General features: G+C 41.6%; 2 protein-coding genes and 1 long non-coding RNA gene across 3 annotated transcripts; 1 reads left to right on the top strand and 2 right to left on the bottom strand.

The window, feature by feature from the left end:
• Window positions 1–8055: 8055 nt before the first annotated feature.
• Window positions 8056–8685, top strand: LOC122914399. The gene is made up of 2 exons (XR_006385793.1): window positions 8056–8213; window positions 8427–8685. It is a non-coding gene; the product is annotated as an uncharacterized LOC122914399 (long non-coding RNA).
• On the bottom strand, window positions 8536–16622 carry LOC122914023 (histone H2B type 1-C/E/F/G/I). The gene is made up of 2 exons (XM_044260669.1): window positions 16145–16622; window positions 8536–10383 (listed from the first exon to the last, which is right to left on the bottom strand). The coding sequence occupies exon 1, from the start codon at window positions 16532–16534 to the stop codon at window positions 16154–16156; it is 381 nt and encodes a 126-aa protein (XP_044116604.1). The 5' UTR covers window positions 16535–16622; the 3' UTR covers window positions 8536–10383; window positions 16145–16153.
• A 716-nt stretch (window positions 16623–17338) lies between these two features.
• On the bottom strand, window positions 17339–18094 carry LOC122913776 (histone H1.4-like). Its single transcript, XM_044260413.1, has one exon. It carries the CDS (start codon window positions 18092–18094, stop codon window positions 17447–17449), a length of 648 nt encoding a protein of 215 aa, XP_044116348.1. The 3' UTR covers window positions 17339–17446.
• Window positions 18095–18613: the final 519 nt, after the last annotated feature.

Genomic DNA, 18613 nt, shown 5'->3' with positions numbered 1-18613 from the left:
TCAAATTCATGTAATCTGGGAAAATATTTGGTAAAGCTAAATTAAGCTTGTTGGCTTATTTAATATGGACATGTTTTTAGAGTTATCACTATTACACTTAGAACTTTTATTCTGCTTGTGTTTACTATAAAAGTCAAATAAGTCCAGGGTATTTCTGTTGCAAAATTTGTCAGAAAGAAAAAAGCTTAGAATAATGGTTGATTCTGTCTAAGGCCTCATGAAGTTGTGGATAGTCTACATGTAGTTATTAAAAGAAGTAAATTAAATAGATATAAATAAAATAAAAAGCTTTGTAGGTAAACTTGTAAACAGCTTCCAACGTCTTTGGAAAGCTAAAATTTTATAGTTTTACTTGGTTAAATGATGAGTAAAGTTAAGCTTGTTGATAATCTAGATCTCTTCTGAATAAGATAAAATAATGAAACATTAAGTACTGAGAATGTTTATCTACTTTTGTCTTATTATAGAGAAACTAAAGATGAATTTGGATCTCTTAATAAACATATTTTTTGCTTTACTGAAAGATCATAATATAAAAAATTCGTTTCTAAAAATAATGAAACATATTCATAAATTTGCCAACGTGAAGAGTTCTGCTATTGATGAAGTTCTAGAACACAGGTGAGGTTTGGTGGGGTGAGGTCTGGAGCTGATGACCAGGAAAGAATTCTTGAGACATCTTTGGTGCAGAATGGTGGTTTATTAAATCACGGGGACAGGACCCGTGGGCAGGAAGAGCTGTGCCCTGGGGATGTGAGGAATGGTCTATTAGATACTTGTAAATTGGGAAGGGATTAGGGATGACATCAGTCTCTAAGGAATTCTGGAAGCAAGGTTTCTAGGACCTTGAGGGGATAGCTATTGTCTGGGGAAAAGGTCATTCATTACCAGTAATAAAACCTTCTCAGGAGACCCTTTAGATGTATATCAGTGGGCCATATGCTTGGGAATGATTCTCGACACTATCTTGGAGGTTTAGAGATAAAGTTTCCTAAAGGAATTGTTAAAGTAGACTTACAGGATCCTGGTTGGGGGTAATAGGGGGTTGGTCAGGCTAGGATTGTCCTTTGCCCTTAGCAAAGCCTTAAGGTGGAGGTCAGTTGAGTCCTTAGAGGAGAGCCACTCTCACTGTTTCAAGGGCTTGTCAGTAGGTAAGGAAATTTAATGATTTTCTTCTGCCTCTGTTTCCCACATCACTATAACAGTTCACAATTGCTTATTACCTAGTTTTCCCTAGAAATTAAGGTTTCTAAGTATTAAGAATTTTAAGAATAATTTAGACTACTGGAAATTAACAACTCTATGTGAGTAAAGTAAGAAATGCATTTTTGTAAGAAGAAATATGAGTAATAAAACTATATATTTGTTGAGGGAAAAGAAAGCGTTAAAGCAAGACTGATTATTTATAGAGGGAAAATTTAGGTCAAAATCTGAGTGTTAAATAAAGTTGTAGGTTTATGGACAAAGCCTCTTTGGAAAGAAACTTTATGTGCAGTCAGTACTTGCTGAGATTAGGATGAATTTGAATAAGCAAATAAGTTTTAATACCAAAATACACAAAAAACAAAGAGGCAACCCACGGAATGGGAGAAGATATTTGCAAATGACAGTACAGACAAAAGGTTGATATCCAGGATCTATAATGAACTCCTCAAACTCAACACACACGAAACAGGCAAACACATCAAAAAATGGGCAGAAGATATGAACAGACACTTCTCCAATCAAGACATACAAATGGCTATCAGACACATGAAAAAATGCTCATCATCATTAGCCCTCAGGGAGATTCAAATTAAAACCACATTGAGATATCACCTTACACCAGTTAGAATGGCCAAAATTAACAGAACAGGAAACAACATGTGTTGGAGAGGATGTGGAGAAAGGGGAACCCTCTTACACTGTTGGTGGGAATGCAAGTTGGTGCAGCCTCTTTGGAGAACAGTGTGGAGATTCCTCAAGAAATTAAAAATAGAGCTTCCCTATGACCCTGCAATTGCACTCCTGGGTATTTACCCCAAAGACACAGATGTCGTGAAAAGAAGGGCCATCTGTATCCCAATGTTTATAGCAGCAATGGCCACGGTTGCCAAACTATGGAAAGAACCAAGATGCCCTTCAACAGATGAATGGATAAGGAAAATGTGGTCCATATACACTATGGAGTATTATGCCTCCATCAGAAAGGATGAATACCCAACTTTTGCAGCAACATGGACGGGACTGGAACAGATTCTGCTGAGTGAAATAAGTCAAGCAGAGAGAGTCAATTATCATATGGTTTCACTTATTTGTGGAGCATAACAAATAGCATGGAGGCCAAGGGGCATTAGAGAGGAGAAGGAAATTTGGGTAAATTGGAAGGGGAGGTGAACCATGAGAGTCTATGGACTCTGAAAAACAATCTGAGGGTTTGAAGTGGCAGGGGGGTGGGAAGTTGGGGTACCAGGTGGTGAGTATTATAGAGGGCATGGCTTGCATGGAGCACTGGATGTGGTGAAAAAAAAATGAATACTGTTTTTCTGAAAATAAATAAATTGGAAAAAAAAAAGACCTAAAATAAATGGAGCAGCACCTCCTTCATGGAAAAAAAAAAAAAATACACTGGTGCAAAGTTTTTGTTTTCTCTTTTTTGAAAGTACAAAGTATTCTTAAACTATTGCTCTGCCCTTCGTGAGAAATTGTAAACAAAAGTTTTTCATTACCTTTTAAGTTATTTGCCTTAAAAAAACAATGATTCTAAGTTTGTCAAAGTAATTTCTATGTTTATCAGGTCTTTGATTACTTAAGAAAATAGAGTCTTAATATTGAAAGAGCTAAATTTTACTCATAACTACATAACCTTCTATATTTGCCTCTGTTATCTTCTCTTGTTGGTTTGATTAAATGGATAATTAAATACTGCTTTATAATGATGGTGGTCCTACTTAAAGAAATGTTCAAATCTTGTGTTTTTACTTAGACATACTTTCTAAAATCAAATTCTAAAATGAAGTCTTTCAACCAGAAGCTAAGTGAAATTTCCCACCAGGCCCCAGAAACATTAATTTTTTTTTTTTTTTGTGAGCAATAAAACTAATTAGGCTTATTTGGTATGTGAAATTACATGGGAAGCACTGTCAACAAAGTGATATTAAGCCCTGTTAGATTATATTTATGTGGATCTCTTATCTAAAATTATGTGAAACTCCTAGAAATCTGATGTCTTGATATGTTATTATCTTTAAGTGTTGTATGTCACAAAAATAACCAAATTTCCTTGTGAACTGCATTGTAATGAACTTTAACCAGATCCTTCACTGTGCCCATCTTTAAGTCTTTTATCATTTACAGACAGTTTTATTTTTATTATTTTTTCAAATTTATTTGTCAGAGAGAGTACACAAAGCAGGCCGAATCGCAGGCAGAGAGAGAAGCAGGGTACCTGCCAAGCAAGGAGCAAGGAGCCCGATAGGGGACTTGATCCCAGGACCCTGGGATCATGACCTGAGCCAAAGGAAGTGGCTTAACCAACTGAGCCACCCAGGTATCCCTACAGACAATTTTAGTTTTACTCAGGAGCTTCTTGCTAATGTGCTTCATCTTTAGTGAAACTCATGGAAAATATTCTGAGTAGAGGGTTCTGGTAAACTTAAGATCATAAAACTGAATTACATTGCGGCACCTGGGTGGCTCAGTCGGTTAAGCATCCAACTCTTGATTTCGGCTCATGATCTTGGGGTTGTGAGAAGAAGCCTGATTAAGATTCCCTCTCTCCATCTGCCCGCCCCCCTCACACTCTTTCTCTAAACAAACAAACAAACAAAACCCAAGAGCTGAACTATGTAAAAATTTCCAGAACTGGTGTAAATGTTGTATTCAAACAGAACAAAAATTATTAATAACATGGGGTGGAATGAATTGAGGAAGATAATTATACTTTTTATGAGTCTTTGTTTCAAACATTACTGACTTTTAAAAAATGTTTCGCTTTTTTCGAGATTTAAGAAAACATCTATTCTTAAGCTGACATATAGCAATTTGACAAAATACACCTTTGTGAACAAATTTTAAAAAATGTAGCTTTTCTCCCTACCTGAATGCTCCAGAAAATTTGTGAGAATTCTTATATTTTTGTGGCAGTTTATTTATTTGCATAAATTCAATAAACATTTGTTCTCCTTGTGACAGACGTAATTGGAAACAATAGTTATATTACCGAGGCTTTGACTGAAATGTCATATTTGAGAGACATGCGTAGACTCAGATATGACCAGACAGCTTTAAGGAACTAAGGTTGAGTTTATGGAGACAATAAGCCCCTTGGAAATATCACCCTGATACCTTGATTTCAGAATTCCAAACAATCTTACTAGGTGAGTAGAGGTTACCTCCCGGCAGGTGCAGGAACCTCAGGATATTCTGGGGACCTTGAGGAGAGAGAAACTCACCTACACCCAAATGTGTAGGTATTGCAGGTCAAGTCTGATGGCAAGGATTTGGCTGGGTTTCTGGCCTTGAGAGGCTATTAAAGGTTCCATCTGGAGATACCTTTGAAAAGTTCCAGCAACGCAGGTTTTAAAAAATCTGTAGGGTCAACCATGTTCTTGGAGGACTTATATAAATAACCAGGCCAAGATTTTTTGAAACTGAAAAACTTATTTTGAAAACAAAATACTGTTAATATAGCTCTCTTTGGTAAGAATGAGGGTGGGTAGAGAGAGAAAATCTGTTTCAATAACACGTCTTTGTAGATATAAGATTTTAATACTATTCATTATAAACTGAACTAGATAAGGATTTCCTCTCGTGTCCTCCAATTCCTGTCTACAAGTCTCCAAACTAACATTTTGATTTTTCTTCCATTTTTCTGACTTTGAATTTTTTGAGAACTAAAACTTCCTTTTCTCCTGGAGCCCTGGAAAACTAAGTATAAATGACCTGATGTAAAGAAACTGCCATAAAGCTCATGCATAGACCATTTTTGTCCTGTTGCTCTATGGCCCACTCAAAAGATCACCAGCAACACCTGAACTACAATCTAGGAAAATCTGTCAGGTTGCCAGTACCTGCTCTCACTCTAGTTGAAGATGCTTCCAAACTGACATCTTGAAATCTTCTCAACTGGCTATCCTGAGACTCAAAAAATGGGTTAACATTTGACCCAATCATTAACCATTGCTTTTGTTTCCATAGAAATGCCTCTTATATAACAACTGGTTACTTAAACCACAGGCCAAACTCGGAGAATATAAGTGGATCACAGCCTCCTGAAGTGAGTTTGTCAGGACTAAGAGACTAGATCAATGAGATGAAAAAACCTACCTGCTCAACTCTTAATATGTGAAACTCCCAAGGGCATTTAGATGGGGAAACTGAAGGGGCTCAGGACAGCCCTCCCCCCACCCAATGTGCCACTTGGCATGTGCATTACTTTGAGCTAAAGACACTTGATACCCAGCAATCTCAAGAAGATTTTTGTCTCTCCCTTAGCCAAACAGAAGAATCTAAACTGGTGGTCTTTCCTAGAATAAGGTTTATTAACAGAGATAAATTTTATCTGAGTGACTCATTTGTATGGTAGGGCAAACATCTAATTACCAAACATCTGCTCTTCTTATCCCCCGTGTGAATTACCTTCTCTCCCTCTCGAGTCCGAGACGCTTGCCCCAGTCTCCTTAGTTCACAATAACATATGTACCTTATTTTGCCTATTTTTGAAATGTCTGCATCTATGTGGATTCCTCGTACGTACAGTATTAAATTTAATTTTCAACTGTTAATCTGTCCCATACCAATTTGATTCCAGTCCAGCTAAAAGGACCTTGCAGTACAGAGGAATTCTTCTTCCCTGACATTGGAGTTCTGGAATATGTACAGTATTTTATCTTTTTATGATGCTTATTATTTTTCTATAAATCAAAAAAGTGTGTAAAATACGAAATGTATTATATAGTGTGCCTCTTGAGTCTGAAAACAAATCATGCATGGATTTAAAAAGTAATAATAAAGAAAAAAATAAGGGTGAGGGGGAAAATATGCCTGGAAAATGTTGCCAAGAGATAGCAAGTATAGCAATATTAAACAATTCTTAAGGCTCAAAATATTAGAGGCTAAAGACAGGTACACTGTAAGGACTTCTGGTTCCAGTGTGGACAACAAGATATTCTGGAAAGCCATATTGAAGCAAAATAGCTTGAAAAATGGGCTTGAAAAATGGCAAACACACATCACGGCCCAGATAACAAGAAACAAAGGAAAACTCCCCAAATCTCCCAGAACAATACACACCTAGGAGCTGAAGCCTGACTGACAAACACATCAGACTGGGTTCCCGGGGGGCAAATGTCATTAAGATTCTGCACTTTTTCAATTAATGTCAGCCCTTTGGGGAAAACAGGATTCTAGGCCTTTCAACTGAACTGGAAACACCTAGCACAGAACCAGGGCTCCTGAGAAAGCTTAGCCTTGAGGGGAAGAAAAAAAAATCTAACAAAAATTTCTAAAAAGGAAACCTGTTTGCCTCAGAAGTGGCGCCATGGAGAAGGGCAGAGGAAATTTATAAGGATTTCTCTAAAGACCTAGAGTCTGGACTTTCAGTGAAAGCTTGAAATTAAAGGGCGATGGGTGCCCTCTAGTGCCTCATGGAGGTAAACTTAAACCTCTTCAGGAAGGAAGCATTTTTAACCCAAGTTACTGGGTTACACACAAGTTATCTATTATCTACCTATCTATCACCTAACTATTCAAGCATTCATTATTTATTGAGCACATATTACCTGCCAGGCATTCTCCTAGAAATTTGGGGGTGTCCAAATATAAACTCATAATAAATGTGACCTAATAGAGGAAGAAACCACACTATGAAGACTCAGGCTTCCAAAAAAAAAAAAAAAAAAAAAAAGAAGATCTTCTCTTTTCCCTCAGACATATAATGTCAGATATTGAAGGAATAACACAGGCAAAATTCAAGGGACATTCAAAACAAGGTCCATTTTTAAAACTAATGAAAGAGAACTTCTGAAAGTGAGAAAGAACTATAATCCACAATGGCAAAGTAAAAATCCACTGATAGGATGTAACATTCAGGATCCTGACGCACCTGACCACACAGCCGCTATGTATAGCAGGAACTGCCGGAATTACATACAACTTCATGTTTATAAGTACAGGCCACGCTTTTAGCATCCGACTCTTAGAATTTCATATACCAACCAAGGAAAATGCTTATCGTTATAGAAAACTGAACATGATAAACATACTTCATCTGTGACTGCTGCACCTAACGTACACAGAATATACGATTTATTACAAGGTACACATTTCATAATTTCAAAATTTCAGCCTTAGCTTCAGGAAAATAACAATAGATACAAAGAAACCAGTTTCACATATACTGCTCTCTATCATCATCATCTAAAGAGCCACAGGAAAAATTTCTCTAAGATGGTAAAAATAAAAATCTTCTCACATGCTTCCAACTAAAAGCAGTTTTAAAGACATGGATTAGAATGAATACCATAAAAAAAAAAACCCATGTAATATTCAAACATTCGCAGGAAATGCTCTAGAAATCTGCGGACCGTGAGTACCGGGTGTGCAAGCCCGCTGCCCCGCGGAGTCCACTTGAGGGTCCCTCGGCCACAGCAGAGGGACGGGGCCGGCTCACCCACAGCCGGGCAGGAGGGTCACCAAGGACACTCCTGTCCTGCTGCTTGGGCGAGACAGCACTTGGCCCGGCGCTCTTCTCTACAGACCGCCCAGTGTCCTGTGGCGAAGGTCAAGCCTCAGCTCCGCGAGCTGGGGTGACCAGCCTCTGCGCACCAGCAGGGGGCGCCGCGGGAACCCGCCCAACCTAAGGCGACCGGAAGCCGCCAGAAGACGCGCGACCCCACGGGGGGGGGCCGGAAGGACGTAATGTGCCGTAAGGCTCGTTGGTGCAATGGGCGGGACGGGTGCGGAGAAACGGCCCAGTGAGGGGGCGGTGTGGAGGGCGTGGCCAGGAGTCAGAGGGTGAGGGGGCTGGGATTGTCGGCGCGCAGGGCAGTTTGCACGCCTGCGCGGAGGGTGGCTAATGGCCGCTGCCTATTGGTAGGCCTTTGCAGTCAGTTTACACCTGAGTGTGACTGCGTTGGTGTTTGGTACTAGTATTTCAAGGAAATCCCCTCTTCTGGTTGAAATCTCAGTTCTCTGGCGCGAGTCCCCGGACCGGCAGCATCAGCAGCACCTGGGTAATAGAGAAATGCAAACAATCGGATCTGACTAGAGATCTAGCGGGTCAGGATCCGGGAGGCGGGGCCCAGTAGATTACAGACTACTTCAGGTGACTGGGTGCACGCTGGAGTTTGGGACTGCTTTGAAGTGTCGCGTTTCCCTTAGTTCCGATGCTGGGGGTGACTCCGCCAATGGCAGCTGAGCTAAACCAAGCCGTTTACCTTCCACAGGGCTTAGGTCTTACCCACTGAGACTTGGACGCCAGAGGATAAAGGGAAAAATAAATTGTATGTCTGGAAAGGCGAGATCTAGGAGAAGGATTGGACTCGACACTGAATGCAGAATTCTATGTCTCCAGATTTTATTACTCATAACATCTCATCTACAGACGTGTGGCCCTCACTTAGACTTCTCCATCAAAGGTACTCGTGGTAAATAACGAATTCCCAGTCGCTGGGCCTGTAAGGAAGTAAATTTTATTTTTATAATTAGAGCAAAACCACAGTGAAAAATGCTAAAACACTTTTATTTAGGCTGTTTAGGCTCTCCTGATGAATCAGTCAAAAACAAACCATGGCGGGTTAGATTTGAGCAGGATATACACACTAATCAATAATTCTCAGGCAGATCAGACTTTATACTTCATAAATTTTATGAGCTCATCCACATGTTCCATTATTGTTTGCATTCATTTCTTCTCTGCATTCATCTCTCTCCTATAATTGAAGGAATAAAAATGGTTTATTTCTTCCATACCATTTTGCCATCAGTATTGATATTTGATGTATAAGGAAGAGTTCTTTTAACACATATTCATAAGCTATTTACTCCAATATTACCTATGCCTTAGTCATCTTTAGCATGAACAGATGTCTCAAACCATGCTTAGTCAACAGATATTCCAGAACAAGGTGATCTTTGTTCCAAATCCCCGCAAATACACTTTTTGAGTTGGGATTTGAGCATTCAAAGCTCATATTTCTCTTTAGTTTTTGGCCTGAGAAGAACTGACTACTCTGATTGTTCTTTTAATTCAGTGACTAAAGAAAATACAGTAGTTGCTAACAGTTGTTAAGTGTATACTAAATGTCCATAAGCATTTTAAGAACTTTACATGATTTATCTCGCTTCATGCTTAATAGTACACTACTTCTTAGAATTATTTTATTGTTGTATAGATGTGAAAAATAAGCTTCCAAAAGGCTGAATCACTTAGTTTATTGAACCATTGCAACAACTCTCCTGGGGCCTCTATCTCTGCTCTTATAGGATATGTGTACTTTAATAAGGTACAATTGCTGCAAAACCTCATTGAGAGCCCATTGTGTGCGGGGAGCAGCCTTAGGCATAGGGAGTCAGCAGCAAAAAAGACTAATCATACTAGTGGAGCATACTGTCTGGAGAATGGAAAGAGGAAACAAACAATACACAAATTCTTAACAGTTTTGCTAAGTATAATGAAAAGTGAACAACATAAGAATGGGATAGAAGGGCGCCATCTTACTTGTGCTGGTCAGAGAGTGTCTCCCAGATGTGGTAGCGTTGTAATCCATCCGCTCACCCAACACCTGAGAAATGTGGGGAGTATTTCATGTGTAACAGGTGGTACACCCAGATGAAGCATCCCAAACATGACAAGGTCTATCCCCTCATCTCGCTCTTTTCCCTTTCAGCTTTCTCCGACTAGCATTCTCTGGCTTCTCTTGGGTCTTCAGGCTCTGTCTCTCCTTTCATAGTAGCCATTTGCTTCTGTTTTTTCTGAGTCTCTTCATTTCTCTCACCTTTATTCTTCCCCCTATGCTCCTTTGTCTTTCCTAAAATGTAGCCATAACTTGATTGTGAGACATAATGTTTTGTACTTACGAAACACAGCTTAACCATCATGGTTGAACTTTTAGACAAAATTCTAAAACGTTAGTCCTTCACTTTTCCACAATTCCTGTTCCCTATCCATGGTAGCAGGTGTCATGGTTATGAAAGGAAAAGTCACTCAAATGCTGCTGTTCAAGTAAAGCAAAGAGAGCCTTTCTCGCGTGTAGCGCCACTCACCCACGCCAGCAAAATGAAGGTCAGGAACTCAGAACTTTCCCCAGCAGGATCTCCACTTCTCAGTTTTCTTTCCTGCAGCCAGGGTTTGGAAGGCAGTTGGGAGTATAAGTCAAGGAGGAGACTGCTGAAGCCGTTCATCTGAATAAAGTACAAAAAACAGCCTTCAGTAAGAATGTTCCTGGGTGGCTCAGTTGGTTAAGCAATGCCTTCCATCAGGGTCATGATCCTGCAGTCCCTGCATCAGGCTCCCAGTTTCACAGGGAGTCTGCTTCTCTCTTTGACCTTCTCTTCTCGTATCCTCTCTCTCTCTCAAAAAAAAAAAAAAAAAAAAAAAATCTTAAAAAAAAAAATTCTTGGTATAAAACTTTTGGGTTCACAGTCGATCTAAATAGCCAAAACTATGGAACAGAACCATCAAAAAAGCATATAGTTGGAGAATTCAAGTTATGGTCAATGACAGATATCTAATTCATAAAAATGTAGATTTTTTTTAGGACTATGTGTGTAATAAAGCACTAACATTTTCCAAAGGAAGGTATGGCCTTTGCTTTTTGCTGGGAGGTGATGTCTGGGCCCTTGGAATGCACGAGAGTATCTGTTTAGGAAGAGGCCTTGGGCTGCATGGGAGAGTGTAATAACGTCCTTTATGTTGCTAGCTTTGGGCCATGTGGCGTCAGGACTTCCTGCAGAGGAACTGTGGGCTAAAAGATCATGCACGTGGACAGTCAACAGTCAGCCATGTTTATGTGATAAAGGCCTGTGGTTGGCAATGTGTATTGTGTTGTTGTAATGTTGTGTTGCAGGAGGCATTAATACTCCCACACCCATAAAGGAAAAGGATTACTAGAAGCTCTGAGTTGGGACCCCTTAGAGACTCTGTTCATGTGCCTCTTAGCTTGGTTTATTTAGAAAAAAAATTTTTTTTGTGCTCGCTTCGGCAGCACATATACTAAAAAAAAAAAAAAAAAGGTTTTTTTAAAATTGAATTTAATTAACAGGGGCGCCTGGGTGGCTCAGTGGGTTAAGCCGCTGCCTTCGGCTCAGGTCGTGATCTCAGGGTCCTGGGATCGAGTCCCGCATCGGGCTCTCTGCTCAGCGGGGAGCCTGCTTCCCTCTCTCTCTCTCTCTCTGCCTGCCTCTCTGTCTACTTGTGATCTCTGTCAAATAAACAAATATAAAAAATCTTTAAAAAAAAATTGAATTTAATTAACATATAGTGTATTACTAGTTTCTGAGGTAGAATTTAGTGATTCATCAGTTGCATAGAACACCGAATGCTCATTCCATCAAGTGCCCTCCTTAATGCCTGTCACCCAGTTGCCCCATCCCCCACCCACCCCTCACACTCCAGCAACCTTCATTTCGTTTCCTAGAGGTAGGAGCCTCATATGGTTTGTCTCCCTCTGTTTTCATCTTATTTTATTTCTTCTTCCCTTCCTCTGTGTTCTGTTTTGTTTCTTAAAATTCCACACAGGAATGAAATTAGCTTATTTTTAATCTGTATTCTTTTGACATAATAAATCCCAGCCTTGAGTATAATAATAGTGAATTCTGTAAGCCATTTAAAGAATTACCAAATATGAGGATGGTTTTGGAGGCCCATCAAATTTGCAGTTGATGTTGGACATGAGGACAGGCTAATGGGATTGTTCCTTAACTTTATACTAAGTCACAATGATATTAGTATTACTTATTCTGTTTATTACTCAAATATTTGGGTGAATATCTGTCTTAATTTTATAGTTCCCATATAAGCCCAAATCTATTAATCTGCCAGCATATTTCCAAAGAGTGATAAACACTTTTTTAAACATTTTTTTTTTTTAAATAAAGATTTTATTTACTTATTTGACACACAGAGAGAGAGAGATCACAAGTAGGCAGAGAGGCAGGCAGAGAGAGGGGGGAAGCAGGCTGCCCATGGAGCAGAGAGCCCGATGCAGGTCAATGCAGGGTTCGATCCCAGGACCCTGAGATCATGACCCGAGCTGAAGGCAGAGGCTTAACCCACTGAGCCACCCAGGCGCCCCAATGATAAACACTTTTTTAGGTCTTAATGAATGATAATAAAACAAACAAAAACAGCAAGCAATTAGCTGTAACTTCCCTTGATGGTCTACAAACCTAAGGGCTCCAGAAGGTCAAGAACCACCTCATCTCTCTTTACATCTCTAGTGCCCATGCCTGTGTCTGTCCCAGAGACACTTAGTGACTACCTATCGAATGACTGATTTGTAAGAAATACTCTGAATTATTGCCATGGTACAGTTGAATAGGGAATTTTGACATGTGTCAAGGATCTAATAAGCCTTCCTGACTAAATTATGCTAATTTCTTCTTTTAAAATGTCTTTTTGGGGGGTGCCTGGGGGCTCAGTGGGATAAAGCCTCTGCCTTCAGCTCAGGTCGAGATCTCAGGGTCCTGGGATCTAGCCCCGCATTGGGCTCTCTGCTTGGCAGGGAGCCTGTTTCCTCCTCTCTCTCTGCCTCTCTGCCTACTTGTGTTCTATGTCTGTCAAATAAAAAAATAAAATGTCTTTTTGCTACCTCTTAATATGTTACCTTACACTTTGAACATGGTAGGTTATTTTTAAGTATGAGTCATTCATCAATTCAAATTCTACCTTTGAAAACTATCAATTTAACTTCTTGCCCAACTGCAAATTTTATTAATTTGTGTTTTTCCATATTGTTAATTTCTTTTATTTTCATAAACCAAAGTATTTTGTGGAGTTTTTCCTTTTTATTGTATTTATTGTCCCTTATAATTTTTTTTTCGCCTGCACCTGTCAGTTTTTTAGTATATGTGCTGCCGAAGCGAGCACTGCACCTGTCAGTTTTGTTGGACATTCCTACAAGCATCATGAATGGGAGATTTGCTGTGCAGGTAGTTGGTCAGGAGTTCTCAGATGAATTCATTCAGTTAATTCAGTATTTTCTCTAAGTACCTGCAAGGTGCTGGTTTTATGTAAGTGTACAGACCACTGTTTGGTCCCTTACAGTCTCAGGGAAAAGTCCCTCAGGACATCATGTGGGAGGTTGATTGGTTTTTGTCTCTGTGGTCTTTGTGGATAATGGTCAATGTAGTCTAATTTCCTGATATTCTTAACAAGCCACCACTTATAAAAGTATTAGGTCCAGGTGATTATACTGCTGATTTCTATCTACTCTTTTTAAAATATATATTTTAAAAGATTTTATTTATTTACTTGACAGAGAGCACAAATAGGCAGAGAGACAGGCAGAGAGAGAGGGGGAAGCAGGCTCCCCACGGAGCAGAGAGCCTGATGTGGGGCTCTATTCCAGGATCCCAGGATCACGACCCAAGCCAAAGGCAGAGGCTTTAATCCACTGAGCCACCCAGGTGCCCTGATTTCTATCTACTCTTGAAAGCACAAGTACTGTTTACAGTCAAGTATTTAAAGCATAAGAGAGATGAAGCGGCGGTGTGCACTGTGTACACAAATGTACTCCCCTGACCTTGAAAGGTGGAGCCAGGTCCCTTCTGAATATATGCCGCATTTAAGTGATTTGCTTCTAATTAATAGAAAGTGGCAGAAGTGACAGTGTGTGACATTTGAAAACTAGGCCACAGAGACTGTGGCTAATCCCTGCCCCACTCTCTCTATGATTTGTCTTTGTGGAAGAGAGTCCATTAGCCCTCCTGAGCAGCCCAAGTGGCAGGGCATGGAGGTCCTACTGAGGTCCTCCTGCCAAGAGCCAGCAGGGTAGCATGGGAGTGAGAGACTTCAGAAGGGGACCCTCCAGACACAGTCAAGCCTTCAGGTAATTGCAGCCCATGTTTACTTCTTGACTCCAACCTCATGAGAGACCCTGGTCAGAACCTCCCAGCAAGTCACTTCTGGATTCCTGACAACCCAGAAACAAAATGAGATAATAAATGTTCGTTGATTGAAGCTGCCGATTTTTTAGGTAGTTTGTTATGCAGCAGTAGAGTATAGAGGAAGGACCACAATTAAGCTTTTGACATTATCCTAATCCTAATGACACCATGTCCATGGATGAACCCCAAAGAGAAAATCACCATGATTTTATTTGTGAACAGAGGAGGTAAAAGACCTCTGAAACAGTAAAATGTGTGCAGCCAATATTTAAGATAATAACAGAACACGACCAAATAAAATTTGGCCTGGGAACGCAAGTATGGAGGAACACTAGGAAATCTACCTGTACTGCGTTGGAGCAGGATAAAGGAGGAAAAGCACATGATTCCATCAAATGCAACAGTTCACACAGCATTACTAATAAGAACTCTTCAAATATATTTAGAAGGAAACTAATCAACACATACTGATTACATGCTGACATTTGCACGCAGGCAAACAAGGTTTTCACAAGGCATGACCTACCAAAGTCACTTCCATGAGAAGGAAGACAAAGACAGTGATGTCTGCTAGCATACCTAACATGGCAAATAGTTTGTGATTTTAGCTAACATAGTAACGTGATGAAAGTAATTAACAGAAATAAACATTGGAAAGAATATCAAATGTTTTGATTTTTTAATGGTAGGATTATAGGCAATGAGAAGATAGTCCATCAATATTGATTAGAATCGACAAGGTTTGGTAATCAAATTATTTATATACACTTATTATATTATACTTATTATATACCTTTATTAATTATTATGCCCAAGAGTTTATTACAGTGTTTTAGTCTGATGTCATCTATCAGAACTGAATAGAAAGCAGAACCTTGTGAAAATCAGCCTTACATTTGTTGGGAGAATTTGTGGGGGTTAGTTCACTATGTGACAGAGTGACTCCCCTTGGTGTATGAGTTTCACTCTATTTATTTTTAATTAATTAATTAAATTAATTTTAATTAATGCATAATCTGACAACTCTAAAAAATTCTCAGCCATGATTTTTGAAAGCTCGCACCTGAACCATTCTCTCTGGTTCTTTGTGGTACCCTGATTAGATGTATGGCAGCCAAATTTACTTCTAATTCCAGATCTCTTAAATTCACTTTTACATTTCTCTTCCCGCATTTTGGATCAACTCTGCTTACAGAGTTCATGTAAATCCTTCATCTGGGGTCGATAGACTATTTGGCCTATCCAGCAAGCCTTTAATTTTAATTTTCATATAATTAATTTACACCTAGGTTTATTTCTAGAATTTGTATTTGGTTCTTTCAAATCTTTTTGGAAAATCCTTTGTATTCTTGTGACCCGGAGGGCTTTACAGTTAAATGCTCCCGTTTAAAGATTAAATGAAATAGGACTTCTTAGGAGAGAAGCTATAGTAGGTGACAGGATTTGAAGCCCTCTCTGACAGGAGAGGTTCCCTTTCCTGTCCCTCTGCCTTTAGGACACAGCACAGACCCCACCCCCCCCCCCAGCAGAGAGGGGAGGAATTGCAAAACTAGCACACCAGAAAAGCGGATGTAAGATTTCCATTAATACTCATATTGTCTTCAGCTTTTTTTCCGTATTACATATCCATATCTATATTTTAAAAAGAAAGTGAAAAGCGCTGAACGGAAGTTTTCAGAGCCTTCCATTATGTGCTTCCACGGAGTGATCTTTACCAAGTTCCTGAACAATGTAACAATGAATTTGGAGCCCTGCACACGGAAACAGAAGGTCTACATTAGAAATGGCATTTTCATTTAGAATTATTAGTTTCGTGAAACTAAAGGAATAATGGTTCTATAGAACCGTTTTCGCTCATAGGGAGAGCTCAGTTTATGGTGGGTGTTGTAACTGACCGGGAAATGAGCACCGCCGCCTTAAATGAAAGTTAAGTTTCTTAGGTTTAAGCTTGGTAGGATACATCTGAGAATAGCTTTTAGAAAGAATTATAGCTCATTTATTGACAGCATGCGTGGCTCTGAAAAGAGCCTTTGGGGTTGGATGACAGGACGCTTACTTGTCAAGCTCACTTGGAGCTGGTGTACTTGGTGACGGCCTTGGTGCCCTCGGACACGGCGTGCTTGGCCAGCTCCCCGGGCAGCAGCAGGCGCACGGCCGTCTGGATCTCCCTGGACGTGATGGTCGAGCGCTTGTTGTAGTGTGCCAGGCGGGACGCCTCGCCCGCGATGCGCTCGAAGATGTCGTTGACGAACGAGTTCATGATGCCCATGGCCTTGGACGAGATGCCGGTGTCGGGGTGCACCTGCTTCAGCACCTTGTACACGTACACCGAGTAGCTCTCCTTGCGGCTGCGTTTGCGCTTCTTGCCGTCCTTCTTCTGCGCCTTGGTCACCGCCTTCTTAGAGCCCTTCTTCGGTGCCGGAGCGGACTTGGCTGGCTCGGGCATCCTTGTACTAAAACTACAGTATTGCTAAAACTTGGGGGTATAGAGTCTGTCTCGGTAAGGGCACGTTCATTTATAGATGCAGTATTCCAGCGAGGTTAGTAAGGTCATTTACGATTGGATTAATTTAGTGTGTCGTCACAAATGCGAATGTAGGAGATTCTTGAAGATCTAGCTTTTCATTGGCTGATTGGATGGCTTGCTTCGACCCAATCAGTAGGCTACCCGAAGCTACTATAAATAATCCGCTTCAAGCAAAAGTATGTCCTTTTTTAACGGTTGAGTAAGTGAAGGTTTCGTGGAGAAGATGTAACTGGGTTTGTGTGTGGACAAGTTCTGGGTGGTACAACGTCCTACTCTTGGAGGGGTCTCGATGCATTTGGTTTTGACGTCCTAGATACTGGTCCTGGTGGGCGGGTGCTTATTAGGGGAGAAGCGCGCCATTCCACGACAGCTAATTTAATGGGAAGGACCAAGATTTCTGCAATATACTGGACTACAGTGGCCGCTGAAATGCCTTCTGTTCTCTCAATGGACTTGGTGGCTTAAGCACTTGGTCTTTAAGGTGGGTATATACAGAACTCCAGCGTCCCCCAAGCACACGGTGACAGGAAACTTAGTAAATGAGCTATGGCCCAACTTCTGCTCCCTCTTAACTCACCGTGTGGAATGTGGGTCAGTAAACGTAGAAACCGCGCACTTCAAGGAAATAAAGGGTAAACCAGGGCTCCAAAATATTAAATTAGATTACATTATAGTGCACTTAACTAGTGTCCCGGTAGGGGTCGCCCCTGTTCCGTGGAGTGGTCCTTCCCGCCACGCCCCCTTCCCCTGCAGAGTGCAACAGCTCTTTTTTTGAGATCTGGGGTGGCTCTGAAAAGAGCCTTTAAAGATTCTAAACTACTCCATATTGTCTTACTTCTTCTTGGCGGCCGCCTTCTTGGGTTTGGCCGCTTTAGGCTTGGCTGTCTTGGGCTTCGGGGCTTTGGCCTTGGCTGGGCTCTTAGCCGCCTTCTTGGGCTTGGCAGCCTTAGCCTTCTTCGGGCTCTTGGCCACTTTCTTGGCGACAGCCGCCGCCGCGGGCTTCTTCGCCTTCTTGGGGGTCTTCTTGGCGCTCTTCTTGGGGGCGCTGGCCCCCGCGGCCTTCTTGGGCTTCTTGGCCGCCCCGGCCGCCTTCTTGGGCTTGGCCGCGCCCGCCTTCTTGGCCTTGGGCTTGGCCTCGCCGGAGGCCGCCTTCTTGTTGAGCTTGAAGGAGCCCGAGGCGCCGGTGCCCTTGGTCTGCACCAGGGTGCCTTTGCTCACCAGGCTCTTGAGGCCCAGCTTGATGCGGCTGTTGTTCTTCTCCACGTCGTAGCCGGCGGCCGCCAGCGCCTTCTTGAGCGCCGCCAGGGACACGCCGCTGCGCTCTTTGGACGCGGCGACGGCCTTGGTGATGAGCTCGGACACCGGGGGCCCGGACGCCTTGCGCTTGGCGGCACCGGCGGACTTGCGGGCCTTCTTCTTCACGGGCGTCTTCTCGGCAGGGACAGGAGCGGGAGGCACGGCAGGTGCGGTTTCAGACATCGTGCGTCGGGATTCCTGACGGGAACCGCGGAAAAGAAGAAGAAGAAGAAGAAAGTCTCGGAGCGGAGCTGCGCGGCCGGCGTGCGTGTGTGTATATATACAACCACGACGCCGCGCGCTGATTGGCTCCCGGCTCCGTCCCCAACCTGACAGCACCCGAGTCTCCGCTCTGTCCCGGAATTGTGTTTGTTACAAGTGAGGAAAGCAAAAAAAATAAAATTTCCCGTGGAGGAATCACACCGGTTCTATTCGGGAGCGAAGCGGGACACCTCATGCTTTGAGATCTTCATGCTTTCTTCTTCCAGTTTGTACCTTGTTAGTCTCAGCTTTTTTCAAAATCCCCTGACACTCTCAGAGATTCACCGGTCAGAGAGACAACTTCTCGATTTTCCCTTAAAATATAAATTCTTCCCTTTGTGCTTTCGATCTCCTGCTCTCTAGTGATATTCTAGACACTCTTGGCTCCTTATATATTCAACAACTTCTCAGTTCTCATGGAGATTTACCCAGAAAATCTGT

This window comes from Neovison vison, chromosome 1 (assembly GCF_020171115.1).
Source record: "Neovison vison isolate M4711 chromosome 1, ASM_NN_V1, whole genome shotgun sequence".
Classification (NCBI taxonomy): Eukaryota; Metazoa; Chordata; class Mammalia; order Carnivora; family Mustelidae; genus Neogale; species Neogale vison.
The sequence above is the reverse complement of the archived record's forward strand: the minus strand, read 5'-3'. Positions and strand labels throughout refer to the sequence as shown.